The sequence below is a fragment of the Aspergillus stella-maris genome (genome assembly GCF_047715825.1).
Source record: "Aspergillus stella-maris strain CBS 113639 unplaced genomic scaffold BDV14scaffold_16, whole genome shotgun sequence".
Classification (NCBI taxonomy): domain Eukaryota; kingdom Fungi; phylum Ascomycota; class Eurotiomycetes; order Eurotiales; family Aspergillaceae; genus Aspergillus; species Aspergillus stella-maris.
In genome coordinates, this window is record NW_027396810.1 from 282,839 (window position 1) to 301,973 (window position 19,135).

The window sequence follows — 19,135 nt, forward strand, 5'->3', positions numbered from 1 at the left end:
GCCCTCATGCTCTGAATTTAACGTTACGCAAAACTCACTGTTCTCATCGAAATGAGAGTCGTGTCAGAAGCTTGCCACGCCTACCAAAGCTCCTAAACCTGGCCCCGGCGAAACAAAAGACCAAGGAATCAAAGCGAACCCAAGCTGAAGATGCAGGGCTTTTTCAGCACTGGTACGACCTACTTGAAAATACACTTTATGACGTCCCTGCCCGGCTAGTATACAACCTTAATGAATACGGCTTTTAACCTGGTCGAGGGCGACCAAGAAATGTGATTGAGGCCGACTTTTACACCCCGGCTGACCTGTAACCACCTTCGGAGGTGGATGCACCTCATAATACCAGACTCCTTCACATTTCTCACAAACCCTTCTGGAGGAGATACCCTTGGTCCGGTCCGGTATTGACCCGAGAAGCTAAGGTAGAACTGTACTGAGCAGTGGGAGCGGCCCGCCCTACATAGCCAAAAATCACGCCGAGGCTATCCCCCATCTTGTTCTACCTAGTAGAAAAATGAACGTAGAGAAATGAACACCCTTCGAGGTCTCATCGAGCCATATGTAGCTCAAACCGAAAGGCTCTTTCAAATGTGAGCGTTCTCATGAAAGCTTCTCAAAACACTCATGGAGTCCTCGGTCGACTCGCAATTTCCTCTCCCCTGACCTCCCGCCGTTCCCACCACGAGGATATGGCCATCGTAAACACACCGAGCACAACAGCAACTACTACTGCAATCCATATCTCGCGATGCACCCGCAGAACGAACAATCCCTGGCCAGGTTCGCTCGCGCCTACCGTCTCGAACCAAACAAGCGTGGTGCTAAAGAAGGACTAACCCCTATTCAGTCTTATGCTTTCACCAGGTGATAATGAAGGGCAGGGGGCGTACCAGAACTAGGTTGGCGGGTAGGTAGTAGACGGCGACTAGAGTTGCGATGCGCATTGTGCGGGATTCTTGACGCGCACGGTCTGCGAGCGAGATTATGGCCTTTGTCTCGACGGCGTTGGTTTTTGTGAGTTGTGTGAGACCCATGCCGTTGTTATGAATAAGCTCTTGGCTGTGGAGGTTGAGGATGTCCCTGTACTGGATCGGGAAGAGTCGGCAGTTACTCGTTAGTACGGGGCCATTCCCATTCATTAGGTTGAACATAGGTTGGAAAGAGTTCTTACAATCGACATAATGTCGTCAGACATACTTAACAACTTTCGCGCTGTCTGCAGGTAATTCCTGAGCTCGCTGGTTAGATTCTGTACCTCCCGCTGGAAGCCCTCATGTCCCGATTGGCGGAGATCGAGGGTCCTAGCCATTGTCGCCTCATGCGACCGTAACGTACCCAGCGTCTCCAATGTGTTCGCCAGAATCGCTGCTGCATGCCGCAGCTTCCGACGCAGGAGGTTGATATTCTGCTTTGACGAGAAGTCCACTGCGAATTCGCCGTAGGGCTTGTAGACGGCGACTTCCTGGTCTAGGTATTTCAGCCGGTCAGCGATGTAGTTGAGGTATCCCCTCCATCCTGCAATTCCCGCAGAGAGGTACTGGATATGAGGGTGCATGGGATGTGCTGCTGCTGCCTCTGCCGCCGTGTGCTCCTGGGAGCCCCTCACGACCGCAGTAAATGCAGCCGGGGGCTGAATGACTAGCCAGCCTGACTGCTTCGCACTGAAAAAGTAAGTCTGATGGATTGCTGATTGTCGGCATGACCATGGGTCCTCGAGGTCACGTCCGTGGCGCTCGTAGTAGCGCAGGTTATAGCAGATGTCTGTTAAGGAGGTCAACCCATTCCATTTCTCTGACTTAGGCCAGGTGACGGAGGCCTAACTTACCACAGGTCTGATCTTGCATATTGGAGTTTAAATTAGGCGTAGAGTACCGGCTATAGCAAGCCATGAAGTCCTCATCATCTGAGCCTAGCTTTCTTCCAAGCCCCAGGACGAGCTTCAGAAACCGGGGAGCCGTACGAACAGACGCACATATATCGTGAAACATGTTATAGGTAACATTCATGCGGCTCCATGAGTTGACGCGATGTATGAGACTGGGGATACATGGCATGTCAACATTTTATTTGCAGGAAAGAATGCCGGTCTTAGTGTTCACGTACAATGTCCTTGAGCAACGCGGTAGGAATGGTTGCTATCCAATATTTACGCTCAGTAAAAAAGATCCAACACCATCCACACCATGAGAGACGGAAAGACGCAAAGATCACATACGTCAGGAACAGAGGCCAGTTCTTCCACGCTTGAGGCGGCATACTCAACGACCTTGGCTTCGTCGGTGTCAACACCCCTGACAGAAAAGGCGTCTACGACCGCAACCCTGGACCCTTGAAGCTCGGAAATGAACAAATCAGGTAGCTTTGATCGGAACTCGGCAAAAACTTCTCCTTCTGGACATTCAGTGAAATAATTGCCATGTTCTACCGGGGTGGAATCCGCTCGGCAACTAAGAGAAGAATCTGGGAGACGCATTATCGCATCGTAAAAGTATGCCAAAGTCTGCGTCTGTGTAGTGAAGAGACACAGCAAAACTAGAGAGAAATAGAGCCATGGAAATGCGTCGGATACCGTATATCAGCCTTGCGCGTCAAATGCTGCGTAGTACTGCATGACAACAGCCTTGTCGGGGCAGTGCAAGCAGCCTTGCATAGTTAACAGACGGGCGCATAGAGCCTTGGGCAGCAGCATAGCTCTTGAGCAAGGCTGCGCCCGACGTTAGAATACAAATAATTCATGAGCGCTTGTGATTTCGGTCTCGAAATTGTCGTATCTCAAGTAATACTTACCAGCCTCATCGGATTTCGCCTTCTCACCTCGACTGCCATCATTCATCTTCACTATGACGGAAATCACCTGGATCGAGGCAAGATACGTTGTCCGGTCTAGCCTAGCAAGCCTCCTCCAGGATCTCTTCGGGGAGCCGTCAAATTACAGCGTGAAGGTTCGTTTTGGGCTCTGACCGAGAGGGTGTCATTACTGACGGAGTGTTCTTGCAATTCTTTTAGAGCCAAGGGGACCTTATCGAGATAACGGCGCCGCGGAAGCTGACTGAGGTAATAAGTTTTTCTTTTACCGAGCATTAAGATCAGTGTAAGCATAATATGTAAGCGATGTGCTGAGGTGGGAATTCTAGGCTGAAATCGACGGCGTTACGCATACTGGATAAGAGCAGCAAAATGTGATTCATACTCGCTCTTTATGCTAGAGAAGAATGGCTTAAATGACAGATACCAATAAGAGATGTTGTCCCTTAACTAGTGCTTATGTTTATGCGTTATGCGTTGTCCTTTTTTTTATGCAGCCGTGATTGGAACCGTTGATAGACAAACACGATTGTATTAAGGCCAATGGCTGCCACCTTCAGGTAGGAATACTGGACGGAGCAAAACACCCTCGCAGGCGTCTGACAACTTGATCCTGGAAGGCGAGAAGCACAGCCTTTTCGCGAGAGTGTCCGATCTTGCCTTCAATGCACCACCGGACAGCCTCGCAGAATTCATTTCCCATGCACTGCTTCAGCAACGGAACCCGGTCGTTCAGGAGACTCTGGCGCCGCTGCTCATACGACATGTTCTCATACTTAGTACCACTGATCAGCTCGCTGAAAGGGTGCCAAAACCCAATCTCCATCAGGATGACTCCGAGACTGTAGTAATCAAACTCGTGCCGATATCCGAACCCCTCCTTGATGTAAGAGGGATGTTGATAGTCTTTGGAGCTTGACTCCGTGAGACCAGTGGTAACCGTAAGGTGTTCATCGGCGCGGCTGTGATTGAATCCCACCACAAAAGGCTGCTGAATTGACCAGCTCGGGCACTGCGCAGCTGGATCCGGGAAGAAGATGACATTGGACGGTGTTAGTCCCTTGTGGAACCATCCGACCGTGTGAAGCTCAAGAAGGGACGTGGCGAGCGACATGGCCAGGCAGAACTTGTCGTCTAGGACCGGCCACCGGCTCCGTCGGCCTGCAGTTTCGTGAATTATCTGAAGCAAGGTCATGGGCTTTGACCTTAGAGCTGCTCCGGGGAAATCAAAGACGAGCCCAAATGCGAGTCTGGTGGGATCGTGGAAGAAGCCGCAGCAGTCAAGCGTACGGAACGTTGCCGGCTTGGTATGCGATAGGAGCTCGGCGACTCTCGCTGTGCGTCCGTATAACTGCTCCAAGGTCTTTTCGTCCGCGCCATGTTGTCCATATGTCCTCCATTCCACCCAAACCGGACGAGGTAGCTGGCCGTCCCCCTTGAACTGCGCCAGGTGGTGCTGGCCAAATCGTTGGCCCACCTGCACCTGGCTCAATTCTACATGCATCATCCGGGACTCAGAAATAGATCCATCGTCAAGGAGTGTGTTGATATATCTGATGGCTGTGCGCATCCGAACCTCATTCTCCAGAAGCAAGCTTGTGTGTGCGTCGTGGGATGGACGGAATACCTCACAATCAATCTCCATCAAAGTGATATTGAAGTACTCCAAAAAGCGTTCTTGTTGTTCTAGGTCCAAGAAACGTCTCAAATCGTCGTTGAGCCTAAGGAGTTCGGGCATGTTCAAGCGCCGTGTCTTTTCTGTTCGTGATAGTCTAGATTCTAGATCTTTACGTAGGGCGGATAGAATATCCACAATAACCTCAAAGGAAGACATCATGTCGTAGGCCCGCAGGGAGTGCGGCTTAACCGCATCATTGACGTCGACAATACCCATAACATATCTCCAGGATTCAAAATTGACACTTTCAACCAAAAGACCTGTGGAATCCGTAGTCTCCTTGAGCCGGCTGAATAAATCTTGAACGCTGCTAGCAACTGAGTTTAGGGCAGCCCGACGAAGGTATAGGGTGACTTCTTTGGCATTCGGGCGCTTTGAGTGCTCCATCTGGAGAAGCCTTCGTGCCAGTAGAACCAGTAGAGTACATATTCTCGAGGAGGAGGGAGACGCCTCCAACCTCGTGAGCCAGTCATCCACAGCGACGCTTCGATTGCATCCCTCATGAAAGGAACAGAGGACAAAGCCGCGCACTTTCTTTACTCGCGCCTGGCGAAACGCTTCAACTCCATTACACCCCCCTGCCATATAGGTCGCTATTTCTGCGATGATGCAGCCAAACGACCAGATATCGCTCGATCGGTGGACAATACCCGCTTTGAACATGTTGTCCCAGTCCTCACATTCAGGTGCTATGTAGTCATCGCTGGCCGGTTTGAAGGGTGTTGCGGAGTCTTGCGAAGGCTGCTTGAATGTCGACAAGCCAAAGTCGGCGAGGATGAAGTTTGGCCCACAGACCAATATATTGCGCGGGCGCAAGTCGTGGTGACATCCGACAAGGCTCAAATCAATTTTCCTTTCGCTATAGTCGTGGACATGCTCTATGGCGGAGGATAACCGGGCGAGGGCAAGAGCCAGCATTTCATCCGAGGCGAACTGGGCAGGGCGTGGGGCGGCAAGGAGCCCAGCAAGATTTCCATCCGTGGCTATTTCAAATAGGAGGTTGTGTTTGGTGTTGTAGGTGTACGATCCCAGAAGCTTCACGATGTTGGGATGATTCAGATGGCTCAGAATGGCGAGATTCTGAAGCTCTTTCCGGTGGCTCAGAGCTGAACGGTTGGCCGTAAGACTAGAGTCAACTTTGAACTCTTTCCTGACAAACTTGATCCAACATCAGTGGGTAGTCCTGCTTGTGCCTCCCACCCAAATTGGTACTTACTGTTCTCGGAAAGAGTCCGTCATGTCCTTGATGATCTAGATCTATTGAGACTTGGTATACGTGACCAAAGCTGCCTTGTCCAATTTCTTTGTCGACAACAAATGGCATGACTGTATTATCCGCCACGTTTTGGTGGAGAGTACCGTGGGAGAAGACAGGTGCTGTGAGTTCCCATTGCCTCTCGTGAAAGTCGCTTGCCTCGTCCTCCGCTAGTCCGACATCCTGGATCAGAACGTCTTGCCTGAAAGGTAGTCTTTCGTCGTACAGCTGTCTGGATTCAATAAAATCTGTCACTCGTGAGGAGAGGCCTAGAAGGACGAGGATGCCAAATATTTTCCGTCCCTGCTGAGATATCCTCTGGACGATTTCCTTGCGCTGATAGGGGGGAGTTTCAACTAGAGCCTTGCGAATCAAATCATCTGTCATGACTTCGAAGAGCAGAGTTTCGGGTAAATACCAGTGACGTGAGGCATTTTTGCGGCGGATGCTTTTGATTTTCGATCTCAACTCGTTCATCGTGGACCAGTTGACAAGATAGACCTTCGATAGAGGAGCTTTGACTCAATTGTCTACGATCTCATATTAGGGGCTCAGCCTCCAGACACGTCAGCGCCAAGAGGCTCGATTCGTATAATTGCTTTTGAAATGAGCAGGGGTTGCTGTACAGCAGGGTGGCATGGGTTAGCACAAGGCTGCGCGGGGCATCAATATGGGAGTATCCCTAATTCTCTCCTCATGCCCAGGTTTTTGCTCAACACTGAGATAACCGCTGAAGGAGCCCTTCTGCTCTGGCACAATGTCATTCTCACAGGTAGATCATGCCCGGCCAGGCCTGGAGATATTAACTCAAAGACAGCACACTAACATCCTTACAGACGAATACCTTTGATAAGCCGCAGCTTTTCTTCAGCACCGACCCTGCAATCGAACGGGGTCTGGCAGCTGGTAATGTCAACATTATTACATTCATCTCGCTGATGCAGAAAATGAAAATGTCGTTTCTTCCATTGACATGGCAATCAGACCTACAACTGCTCGGACGAGGCGGAACGAGCCATGTCAATCAATCGCTGGTGAATCTGGAAACAAGCTTTGCTTTTAAGCGAGTCGCGGAGAAAGACCGACTCGAGAGAAGTGACCAGGAGATATTCCTGCGGCTAATGAACGAAATCTACATACTGTGCAATACGGTTGTGCTAAACCATTCATACGTTCTTCAGCTGCAGGGGATATGCTGGGATGTTTCATCCCAGGCCCGCCAGGACAGTCCCGAGTCCCTGCAGAGTGATAAGGTGTGGCCTGTGCTTGTTTTCCAGAAGGCACATTTCGGCGATCTTTACAGCTTTGCCCAGCGGCCTATTGGACGGGAAATTGACTTCCCTATGCGGTGGAGGATTTGCCAGGAAATTGGCGTTGCAATCGCACACATGCAATCTCAATGTAGGAGCTCTTTATAAGCCTGTTTTTTGTCGAAGAAGCAGTTTACTCATTCGTCTTTCTAAAAACAGACGTAATCCACGGCGACATCAAACCCGAAAACATCCTGATTTTCAAAGGTGAAGATGACTCCGAATTTACAGCCAAGGTCGCTGATTTTGGCTTCTCCATCTGGAGAGGCTACGAAAGCACGAGTGTGTCAGTGCCGCAGTCCTGGCCATGGTATGCCCCAGAATGCGACGAATATCCCCGATTGTCTTGTTCTCAGGCAATCAAAACCGATGTTTTCTCGTACGGTCTGCTCTGTCTGTGGTTTATATTCGAAAAACACTTCTCATCCACATTCTCCATTGCCGAAGCAGGCATCCCCAACTCTAACTCTTCGACCTCGTCTCTGAGATTTCTGGATGACCTAAAACGAAAAGACGAGTTGGTGCTATATGCAACGCAACTGGTAATGACGGACGAAACACTTGATGTGACAGCAAAGCAAATGCTGCAATCGTTCTTCAGTGGGTCTCTTGCTTGCGACCCGGCGACTCGAGCCTCCGACTTACGGACCTTACTAAATAACGTGCATAAGGACACGTAAGTTGTCGTCGTCATTGCATTATGGGAGAAGGAATGATTGAGTCTGAATTTGGTCTTCTCTCTTCTAGGATCCCCCAGCAAATCGCGGACCTGTCTGTCCATGATAAAGATTTTCTCAATAACGACGACTTCAAGGTAAGCATGATTGCCGGTGTGGTCGTATTTGAAATGACCTGTCTAGGTATGCGACTCACTGCGTCATTTCTATTCCTCGGACTACCGAGTTCGCGCCTATATCCTGCGACAATTGGAAGCCTTGGTCTTGCAAAATCCGACAGTCGAATTATGCACTCAGCTAGCAATTTGCTATCAACTGGGGCTTGGAAACACGGAGGAAAGCAGGCGATTGAATAATCTTATTTACAGCAAGGAGGAGATGAATGAACAAATCCGAAAGGCCGCAGAGTTTGAACCGGTGGAATACGCGGGGGAGCTGTATCGAAGTTTGTTGAAGGTAGGGAATCATTCGCCTCTATACATAGTCGATTACTACGAAGCACACGGTATCTTAACAGATGCAGAGCGCATTACGAGACACGATACCCAGAAGCTCCAGACGAGTCTTGGGAATGAAAGTAAAATCGTACTCATGCTCAAAGACCAGCTTTCATCTATGTTGAGCTATCAGGGCCGGTGGGCCGAAGCCCAGGAGCTTCTTCTTGAGCTGAAAAATATCAGAGAGAGAATCTTCGGTGAGAACCATGCTGAAGTTATATCTAGCATGGCCAATCTAGCATCGGCATATTCCAATCAAGGCAAGTTGAACGAGGCTGCAGAGCTTCTAACCAAGGTTGTGAATACAAGCCAGAAAATCTTGAACCCAGACCACGCCGAAATCCAAACTTTCAGAGGGAATCTTGCTGCCACATACTGGAAGCAAGGTCGGTGGTCGGAGGCTGAAGCTCTGCAGGTGGAAATCTTAAAAGACCGGCAAGAACTGCTAGGTGGCGAACATCCTAGTACTCTGAACAGCATGTTGAATCTGGCTTCAACGTATAGAGACCAGGGCTCACTGGAAGCGGCCGAAGAGCTTGAAATCACAGTTCTCCGACAAAGAGAAAGAATACTGGGGGAAGATCATCCTCAGACTTTGGTAGCCATGTCAAATCTCGCCGTCACATGCCACTCCCGGGGTCACTGGGAGCGCGCAGAAACGCTTGCGGTCGCAGCTCTAGAGAAAAGAGAGAGGATTCTTGGCCGCGAGCATCCTGATACGCTCACTAGCATGGGGATCCTTGCAGTCATCTATCGGGATCTGGACATGCGAGGAACGGCAGAAACGCTGCAGGCCGAAATTTTAGCCTCAAAAGAGCGAGTACTAGGCCCTGATCACCCTGAAACTTTGGGCAGCAAGTCAGCTCTGGCGTCCACTTACTGGGGGCAAGGCCGTTGGCAAGAAGCCCAAAGCCTGCAGGAATACGTATTGGAAGCCTCAGTCAGAACGCAGGGAAAAGACCACTCGAATACACTCAGCATCATGTCAAGTCTGGCCTCTACATATTGGAGCCAGGGTCAGTACAACACAGCTGAAGCCCTCCAATCTTCGGTCTTGGAACGATTCACGGACTTGTTCGGCCCAGAACATCCCGAGACCATCACGATCATGTCGAATCTTGCAGCAACATATTTCGCCATGGATCGGCTCGAAGAAGCCACGAATCTCCAGCGCCAGGTTCTGACAAAGTCGCTTCTCACGCTCGGAGAAGAGCATCCCGATACGCTCAACAGCATGGCGAATCTAGCTTCGATGTGGCACGGCATGGAAGAGTGGGCAGAAGCCGAGTCTCTCCAGCGCAGCGTCATCGCCACAACTACCAGAACATTGGGACCCGAGCATCCCCAGACCTTGACGGACATTCATAAGTTGGCAGTAATATGCAGCAGCCAAAATAATTTCGAAGAGGCTATAGAGCTTATGGGCAAGGTCTTGGATGCCCGCCAGAGAGTACTTGGGCCCGAGCATCCATCAACACTGGCTACTGTGGAGGACTTGGCATGTCTAAGCAATCTTTTGGAGGGGCACACTCTGGTCAAGGAGCAGATGCCTCTGGAGATGGCTAGAATCTGACGACGATAAGAAACAAGATTCTTCCCGGTTGAGCGATGTTTTCTGTACCGTCATTGCACGTACTTGATGTGGTAAGGGACGACGAGCGCTGAACAGCAAATACTGCTTTCTTCTATTAGTAGAGGGCATGACAGGTTGCTCCTTCCCTATCATTGCATAGATGTTAGAGATAAACTGAGGAAAATGCGATCGGTCTTAGCTGCCTTAACTAACAACTTTGAATAAGGGCCAAACCACTTTACACAGCCCAATTTGACCTCAAGTCACCACATGATTTGTGATCAATGTATAGCTAACTACAGCAAGGTGCGACCACACTCTTCCTATTGTCTAGGTGACGGAAGGAGTGAGAGTCAGTTCTCAGGCTCCCCGCATAGAGTTTGTTTCTGCTGCTGGAATAACCGCAGAACGTCCGCACCTGGCGCTATAGGGGCCAAGACTGATTATTCGAGGCATCGTCACCGTCACGCCTCAAATAAAATCGCCGTATTGGAACCCTCAACTTGATACCCGCTGTTGCGAGGAAACCTGTGCACAAGACGGCCAAGGCGTACTTCACTTCGAAATTGAAATGACGAGCTTCTACCCATGGACATCAATGGCACCACCAGTGGAAGATGGAAGTACATTATATTGTCGATTGACCTCCTGCAACCGGGGAATCCAGACGTAGAGACGTAGCCATTGAGCGAAATGCTCTCTCAACGCTCCTCCCACTCACGGTGATTAGCCACTGGTGCATTTGCGCGGAAAGGAATCGTCACAACAAATGGAAACAAATTCCGACTCAATGGGAAGGACTTCTACTTCGCTGGTAGTAACGCTTACTACTTGCCCTTCAACCACGCTCGTCTGCTCATATAAAAAGTTTTATCAAAAGTAGGAAAATCCCTTGCTATTTAGTGTAAGCTTGTGGGAATCATAGTACTAGCCTAAAATTTTGTGACCTTTTACTTCTCATCCCCTACTTACCCGGGGTGATATTTTTACCACGCTATTATCCATATCACCCGCACTCACCTCGTACTTAGCGTCTCTCACTCCTAAAAAGAGCAACAAACCCAGGGCTCATTTTACTTCTGACCGCGTTGATAATGGTGGCTTAAGTACGGCTGAGCGGACGGGAAGCCCTGTTCTCCACACCCTGTGGTCGTATGTACTGGAACTCCTATAAATTGGAATCAAGATAATTGCCATTCAATATCAATGGTTATCATAGGAATAATATTACGACATCATTTGACGTCTAAAATGGAAATGCTAGTTGATTACATTGCTTGGAGCTTGGGCTTGGAGTACTTGATGGCTTTGTGCTCAGCGTCACATAATCATTACCTCTATCAGCAATTTACTACTCACTATAGATACTAAGGGGTTGAATTTAGCAATTGGAATAGTACAAAGTAAGCTCTAATAGCTATTGCTTTGCCCCCATCGCTCGCAGCAAAAATAAACAACAGTATGTATATGTTGAAGCTCAGCTGTCCCAGTGTTTGTTCAGTCGCCGCTCTGCCGCCGGCCGTCAGGCGACTTGTAGCTAGGGCAGCCATAGAGTCCAGCTCCATTCCTGTTGGCAGAAACCGTGACTCTCGGCAGAGCAGATGTATATATTAGGTCACACGGTAGATAGGATGGCTCAGGTAGTACCATCCTGGTTCGTCATTTTTTCCTTGGTAGATAGGGCTTCGTTGCTGGTGACGGTGTGATGATACTACAGCTAGCTGTCTGTTTTTTTTTTTTTTTTTCTTTTTTTTTCTTCAAAAGAAGAATGGATTAGCAATGCACTGGTACAATACACTTACTCAAGGCTCCTGAGACCCTTATAGATAATTTAAGGTAATGGAAGCTGTACTGATCTTGTTTTGGGGCTACCAGGCTACCTACCACCTGCGTCTCCAGGGCTTCAAGTCAACTCCGAGATCCATATCACGTCTTAAAATGCTGCCTCCCAACCTCCTCCGTAAAAAGCGAGCTGACAAAGCCCACGACCCCCAAAGCAGCAAGAATATACCAAATGGTCTCTATAGCGTCCCTATACGCATCACGAATCAAGTCCCGCAAATACGGAATAAAGCCTAAAACTTCAGCAGGATCATTCAACAGCTCCAACGAGGCAGGCAGTGAGATGACCTTCATCCTGGCGGCAAAGATACTACTGAATGTTGTCGCACCAACAGCAAGCCCGATCAGAGCGCCGAAGAGCCGGAAGGCAACCATAATCCCCATTGCTAGGCCCTGATCATTGGCCGCCGCGCTGGCCTGCATGGGGATCGGGGGCACGCTGAAAATCGTGCCGATGCCGATGCCCGCGATGACTTGGAAACTGGCGGTCAGTACGCGTGATGAGCCCCGGTCCCATACCGCGAAGATACCGCAGCCGACTGCGAGGAAGACCCAGCCCGTCCAGATCTCCCAGCGGTATTTGCGGAAGAAGTCGACGGCGAAGGCGGCGATGCCTGTGAAGACGAACACGACGCAGCAAAATGGGAGGATGGAGATGGACGAGTCAAGTGGGGATTCGAGGTAGACCGCTTGGAAGAACAGGGGGAGGTATTGTAGGAGGGTGTAGAGGACGAAGCCATGGATAAAGTAACCAAGGAGGGTGCTTTGCGCCGTGCGTGAGCGGAAAATGCGGTATGGGAAGACAGCGTCGGCTGGGTAGCGCTCGTAAATGGAGAAACCCACGAGCAGCAATACGCCGATGATTAGTGGGAGGATGGTTCGCCATGAGCTCTAGGGGTACATATTTCCTGCCCAGCTGAGCGGAAGGGCAAATAGTAGACATCCGGCTGTGAATACGGCCATGCCAATCCAATCTATGCGGCCCAACTGCGCGCGGAAGGACTGATCGATGGGCTTGAGACGCATGAAGAAGATAGCTAGGAAGAGGGCAACGCCAGTCACAGGCAGATTGATCCATCCGATCCAACGCCATGAGGCGTATTCGCTAAAGACGGCTCCGAGGATAGGGCCTGCAATGCAGCCTAAAGCCATTGGGAAGGAGAGTAGTCCGATATAGATGGCTCTTTCTTGCAAAGTTGTAATATCGGCGACAAAGACTTCGCTCAAGACATCGAGCTCGCCCCCGCCGAGGCCCTGCAGTGTGCGTCCTATAATCAAGACTGCCATGCTGTGAGCGACTGCAAACACGATTGATCCAACGGCGAAGAGCATAAATGCCGCATATAGCGGGACCTTGCGGCCGAAGATGTCTGAGAAACCGGTGTAGATGGGTTGAATGACCACGACTGCTATTGTAAAGGAGATATTGGCCCAGAACGCGGTCAATGTTGTGCCTGAAAGATCACTAGTAATGACCTGTCGAGCAATTTGAAGCAACAAGTTAGCGCAATGGCATGTGGGTTATGATATATCCAAAACACGCACAGGAATTGCAACAGCCAGAGTGGTAGCATCCAATGAGACTAAAAAGACCATCAAGAGTAGCGATATGAACGCGAGAAAGAAGGATAGAGGCTTTCGCTTGCGGGATGGCCGCCCTGCTTCAAGCTGACTAGGCTCTAACGCATTTGCTACGTCTTTGGTTTCTATACAGTCGCATTCTGATTGGGATCACCCAAGCAGGACTCGTTGAGAGATGTTGTTGATTTTGGCCCCGTGGTCTCAGTCGGCAATGACATGTTTCTAGAAAAGAAAGATAGCTGAGATAAGCCGATGCACTTGCACGTTCGCTAAGAAAGGTGCGATGGGCACAAATAAAGAATCCTAGGACAAGAAAATGTCTCCGATAAACTTGTATGGATTGGTGATCCCCCAAGCCTATTAGTTATTTATCCGTTCCTGGGTGCTATGGATGGCGTGCTTAAGTGTTTGGTTTCTGTATGATCATTGGGTAGAGGTCTCGAGCTGCTGCTGAGACAGCGCAATAACATTGTAATATAGCTACTGGAGGGAACCATATCAACTACCACTAGTCTAGGACAATTGGGGCAGGATGGGAAAGGGGCCCAGAGTATTCGAATAAGCAATGGGAGAAGAGGCGGGGAGTAGGCAGTTTATTTTCCTCTGAGAACTTCACCTAACACGCCGTTGTCCAAAACTCCCTCGGCAGAAAGGGCAAGCTCATTGCTCGTTTACAGTATGGTAGGCTTGCTTAGGTCCCGTCCCAACCGGAAACATCCAATATTATGCAGCTAGTGGATATCCCATACCTCAAAGACATATGCCAATCCCACCTTCTCCATCTATTTTGCATCCTTTGATCGGCTCTAGAAGCTATTATGGCTCTTGAGCCTTGCCGACGCTTTGGACAAAAAAAAAAAAAAAAAAAAAAAAAAAAGGCAAACTCCAGTGATGCAAGAGTACATTATAAGATCATGATTCAAAAGCGTCGCCCGGTGTTCTCAATTATATGGACGGAGCAAACTAAGGTTTCTTAATAGACCTGCCCGTCTACAGCTCACTCCGGTTACTATTCACTCTCCCACCACTAACAACCCAACTCCGCGTTTCGCGAATGATCCCCGTGCGACTAGAGTAACTAGGGCTCCGACCCGCCATATCCGTAACCGTCTCCCTATCCCACCACTGCGACGATGACCCCGACGCAGACGTCGCCTGAACCGTAGTCTCAGTCTGTCCCATTGTGACAGGCACAAGCTGATAGTTTTCCCATCCCCGGACGCCGCCACTGCTGCCGGCACTATGACCTTGCTTCTGGCCACTTGAACGCGGATATGAAGAGTCGTATTCCACGCCCCGAATGCGTAATCCATTTGACTTCAGGTGGTTCAGGAACGGTTTGACTTGGCCCCAGCAGGCGGTTAGGATGCTTGTGGCTTGAACGACCTGGGTTGCGATTTGTGCGTAGCAGGAATTGTATGTTGGGTTGGTGGTGTGCGAGTCTGGAGTGCTGTGGGCGTCTTGGGTGAGGACTATTTCAGCGATTAGTGGGAGGATGACGCTGTGTTTGGGTTGGTGTTAGCTAGGTAGTCTGGATCTAGGCCTTTCGGGGCTAGGATATGGGAGGTGCACTCACAGTATTCTCGAGAGGAATACACTAGCGAAGACGGCCTTTTTCTTCCATGTTGCCTGGATGCCAAAGACTAGGATGAGGGACTGCACGATGATTGCAACATCGGTGGCGATGTTGGCTGCGCAAAGGAAGTAAACCCAGGCGCGCTGTGAGTGAGATTCGTGGGTGATCAGTAGCAGTATCCTAGTTATAGCCCGATGGCCACGGAGGTATAGCAATACAGAATATGTTACTTACCAAGTCAAAGCATTCCTGTCGCCAGTAATCCCAAGGCCGGGGCAGGTGACATTGAAACGCTGTGCCGATGACCCCGATGACGCCGACTATAATTATAGCGCTCTGGAGGATAGTAGCGAGGAAGTGGTCTCTGTGGACTGGCGTCAAGTTGCGTATAAATGTTGATAGTGAGAACTTGGAGAGGCACAGGCTGGCAATGTACAGGATCGAGGCAGCATACTGACACTGGTGGGGTTCTTAGTTTAGTCGGGTTGAGCGCCGTTGAATAGATAGGCAGCGTTCAATTAGAATTGAAATAGTTTTTATGTACCTTCAAAACCTTCGCAAAATCTGCAATCGAAACGGTGGTGAAGTGTTCGCCATACCCGTGTGATACAGCAGTCGATATCGTGGCCGATTGTGCAATGCAAAGAGTCTGGGGTTAGAAGTCTGTAAGTATGGAAGCGGTCTTTCCAGTCCCACAGAACGTACCAAGGATGCGATTATCAAATAGTCATCGTTGGTCAGTTTTCGAAAGATCCACCACTTGGTCCCCAGCCGGATAAGGACGCTGAGCGCGGCCACAACGACCAGGAACCAGACGCTCACGGTAACAGCTGGGTCGCGGGTGTCGATGTTAGCAAATCTCCCCATAGTTTCTGGTATGAGCCATCATGTAAGACCGAGAACTGTGAAAGGACCTGCTTACCATTTATTGTTGAAGCACAAGCAAGGCTCTCCGGATTCAGATGAGGAGAGCAGGGCCGTATCAAAGAAGAAAGTATGCCATGCCATGCTGTGCCTCAATAATCAGGATAATCATTGTGTTTTAGGCGCCTGTCAGTTATCACCACGAGCCTATCATGGACTAGCGCACGCAGGGATATCCAATGAAAGAATGGTATAACCCTTGTTCTGCCAAGGGCCGACGCGTAAGGGATAGGGTGAGGGCAGAGGTGATAGGTGGTGCCCCCACCCCAAGCACGGCTGATCGACCGGGGTCTGACCGACTAAAAGCCAAGTGATCCGCTAGTTTGTTGGTTTTCGTGGAACATACTGTCCGGAAAGCTGTTTGGCCTTGAGCGCTGTAGTATCGGCCTGAAGAGCTGGGCAGCGCGCGATATTCTCTGGATACTTAAAGCAGCAATGGCATTCATATTCGCGGAAGATCGCTGGGTCTACTAGATCTCCGATACTCGGCTAGAGTTGAGCCTTTCGTACTCAGGACTTGAGGGGATGTGACACTGGGGTGTAACGTGGTATAATACCCTAGGTGCCATACCACTGGCCCAGCCAGACAAGACTCAACGAGCAATAGCCCGTCAAAATCAAAGTGGACCCCGAGAGAGGGTGACAAGGTTCATATATTGAGCAGGCTAAGACCCAGACCGAAAGTGCTAGCCGCCCTTTGACTTAAAAAAGAGGCAGTCCCGGCCATACCTCGCAGCCAGTCCACACAAAGATGGAGTCACACGAGCTCAAGCACCGCACGGCCGCAGCCAGCAGTGCAGTCCCAGACCGCGATGTCAGCGAGCTGGCCCGATTGGGGAAGAAGCCAGTTCTCAAGGTGAGAGATGATCGGCGGTCTTTGTTCTTTTTCTTCTTTCTTACATTTTCGCCCAGCGAACATTCGGCATTTTGTCCACCCTCGGCTTTAGCTGCACCATCCTTGCGACATGGGAAGGAATATTCAAGTAGGTTGTTATCTTTGCGTGTGTTGGTTATTGGCTAATTTGTTTTCTATCAGTACGTTGCTGCTACCTCTATCAAAGTCAGTAACCCACACCCGGCAACCGTAATGGTCGGCCAGCAATTGCTGACATTACCTTACCCAGTGGAGGTCCAGGAGGAGCAGTCTACGCCTTTATCTTTGCTTGGACAGGCACCGCGTGCTGCTTCGCGGTACTATCTGAGTTGGCCTCGATGTCTGCCATCCCATAAATGCGAAAGCAAATGCTGATAGCACCAGGGCGCCCACATCCGGGGGTCAATACCACTGGTGCGCAATGCTTTCTCCACCACGGTTTATGAAGTTCCTCAGTTACATGACAGGCGAGTCGAGAAAGTACCTTTGGCCAAAGGAGCCATTTCTGACGTTTGAGTGTTCACAGGATGGGTCACCATAATCGGATGGCAAGCTGCGTTCGCCTCGGCCTCCTTCATCGCAGGCACTCAAATCCAGGGCGCCGTGCTTCTCGGTCATTCCAGTTACAACGCCCAGCCCTGGCATGGGACTCTTATTATGTGGGCGGCAGTCCTCCTCGCTTTGGGAGTCAACCTTGCTGGCGGGAAGCTTCTTCCCCGACTTGAGACTATCATTTTGGTCATTCACGTCCTAGGTTTCTTTGTCATTATTATCCCATTGACTTATATGGCCAACCATAAGTCCACGCACGATGTATTCCTGGAATTTGAAAATGACGGCGGCTTTCCCAGTCAAGGGCTGTCTTGGTTCGTGGGGATGACCGGCTGCGTCTTTGCCTTTGCTGGGGGTGATGCCGCTGTGCATGTATGACCCTCTTCCCCAAATACTTGAAAGTCTTGATCCTGACAAACTGTGTCCACAGATGGCCGAGGAAGTGCGCGATGCATCCGTCGCCATCCCCCGCGCGATAATGCTTTCAGTCCTCATCAACGGGTCGCTCGGATTTTGCATGCTGATAGCAGTTCTCTTCTGCCTAGGCGACCTCGAAGCTGCTCTTTCAACACCAACCGGCTATCCATACATGGAGATCTTTCGGCAGGGGACAGATTCCGTCACCGGTGCTCTAGGAATGACCTCCGTAATTCTCATCATCGGCATCTGTACCATATTCGGCCTTCTCGCCGCAACCTCTCGCCAGTTCTGGTCTTTTGCGCGCGATCGCGCTGTTCCCGGCTGGCGCATTTGGAGCAAGGTACCTACCTACCTGCCTACCTGTCCCTCCCCTACCGGTTTCGGGAAATGATATCTAACCGCCCTCAGGTCTCACCCACCAACTGCCTCCCAACATTCTCCATCCTCCTAACAATGAGCATAACCTGCCTCCTCGGCCTAATCAACATCGGCTCCAGCGTCGCCCTAAACGCCGTCGTATCAATGGCCGTATCAGGCCTCTACCTCTCGTACCTAACAGTCGGCGCCCTCCTCCTCTACCGGCGCTGCACAGGCGCAATCTCGACCTTTGCAACAGGCGAAGACAGCGCCGTCACTAATGTCCCCGGCGCAAAGCTCGTCTGGGGCCCGTTCCGTATCCCGGGTATATGGGGGATCGCTGTCAACGCGTATGCGGTGGTCTATATGATTATTGTGGTGTTTTTCAGTTTCTGGCCGAGTCAGATGGAGGGGATTAATAAGGGTAATATGAACTTTAGTGTTGTTGGGACGGTGGGGACGATTCTCTTGGCGGTTGTTTATTATGTGGTTAGGGCTAGGAAGGTGTATACGGGGCCTGTTGTGGAGGTTTCGCTGTGAGATTTGGTTACATGTAAGAAACTAGGGATGGCGAACCTTTGGCTGCGGAGCTTTTTTGGAGTATACAGATAACCATAGGATAGGCTAATGAGAATCTGGGGACTGTTCATGTATAATCCTGTATCAAGCAAGGCCATCCATCCACTTCCAAGGGTAGTCCGATGACAATGGAGAGGAAACTGGTGGGAGTTGGCTCTGCTTACAGTATCCATACCCTGCTTTGTCTAGCTATTCAAGAGGACTAACGCTGGACAGATATCCCGTGGTATTATCAGGCCCCCATCATTCCTCGTACCATCAAAGCTATGAAGGAATTGTAGTCTGTTGCGCCTACTGGTTGGGGGAGGAAATAGTCCGATGCATGTTCCAGTCTCGCCGACGCTTTGAAGAACCATTGAGAATACTTGTGTATAGCAAATAATGAACCATTAGAGAGCAAGCCATACCTACAGACCTCGTGAGGTATATATCGAGCGAAAACGTAGTGTAGGGTCCGGTCCAATATCGCTTTTGGAGAAATGCAGCGGCACCTCGGTTCCTCGCCTCGGCGCCAATATACCCAACCGACCGCCATGTTGACACATGAAGACGGAAGAGCCACTTTCCTGAGGTGGATGATAGCTTAACATCCTCAGGCTCTACTCTTTTTTTTATGAGAAGGACTTCGTCTGCCT

General features: G+C 50.2%; 5 protein-coding genes across 5 annotated transcripts; 2 read left to right on the plus strand and 3 right to left on the minus strand.

The window, feature by feature from the left end:
- Positions 1–622: 622 nt before the first annotated feature.
- BDV14DRAFT_198452 (uncharacterized protein) lies at positions 623–1,988 on the minus strand (the record flags this gene model as incomplete). The annotated part of the gene is made up of 4 exons (XM_073772959.1): positions 623–832; positions 891–1,085; positions 1,172–1,761; positions 1,826–1,988. The coding sequence occupies 4 exons, from the start codon at positions 1,986–1,988 to the stop codon at positions 623–625; spliced, it is 1,158 nt and encodes a 385-aa protein (XP_073629951.1).
- A 1,373-nt stretch (positions 1,989–3,361) lies between these two features.
- Positions 3,362–6,125, minus strand: BDV14DRAFT_198453 (kinase-like domain-containing protein; the record flags this gene model as incomplete). Its single annotated transcript, XM_073772960.1, has 2 exons — positions 3,362–5,641; positions 5,700–6,125. 2 exons carry the CDS (start codon positions 6,123–6,125, stop codon positions 3,362–3,364), a joined length of 2,706 nt encoding a protein of 901 aa, XP_073629952.1.
- A 370-nt stretch (positions 6,126–6,495) lies between these two features.
- Positions 6,496–9,795, plus strand: BDV14DRAFT_198454 (uncharacterized protein; the record flags this gene model as incomplete). Its single annotated transcript, XM_073772961.1, has 5 exons — positions 6,496–6,510; positions 6,575–7,139; positions 7,208–7,724; positions 7,796–7,862; positions 7,909–9,795. 5 exons carry the CDS (start codon positions 6,496–6,498, stop codon positions 9,793–9,795), a joined length of 3,051 nt encoding a protein of 1,016 aa, XP_073629953.1.
- Positions 9,796–11,721: 1,926 nt separating this feature from the next.
- Positions 11,722–13,436, minus strand: BDV14DRAFT_188635 (putative efflux pump antibiotic resistance protein; the record flags this gene model as incomplete). Its single annotated transcript, XM_073771091.1, has 4 exons — positions 11,722–12,528; positions 12,595–13,113; positions 13,183–13,295; positions 13,373–13,436. The coding sequence occupies 4 exons, from the start codon at positions 13,434–13,436 to the stop codon at positions 11,722–11,724; spliced, it is 1,503 nt and encodes a 500-aa protein (XP_073629954.1).
- A 3,033-nt stretch (positions 13,437–16,469) lies between these two features.
- Positions 16,470–18,561, plus strand: BDV14DRAFT_207755 (putative GABA permease; the record flags this gene model as incomplete). Its single annotated transcript, XM_073775220.1, has 8 exons — positions 16,470–16,574; positions 16,631–16,701; positions 16,755–16,778; positions 16,843–16,932; positions 16,977–17,059; positions 17,119–17,516; positions 17,575–17,904; positions 17,973–18,561. 8 exons carry the CDS (start codon positions 16,470–16,472, stop codon positions 18,459–18,461), a joined length of 1,590 nt encoding a protein of 529 aa, XP_073629955.1. The 3' UTR covers positions 18,462–18,561.
- Positions 18,562–19,135: the final 574 nt, after the last annotated feature.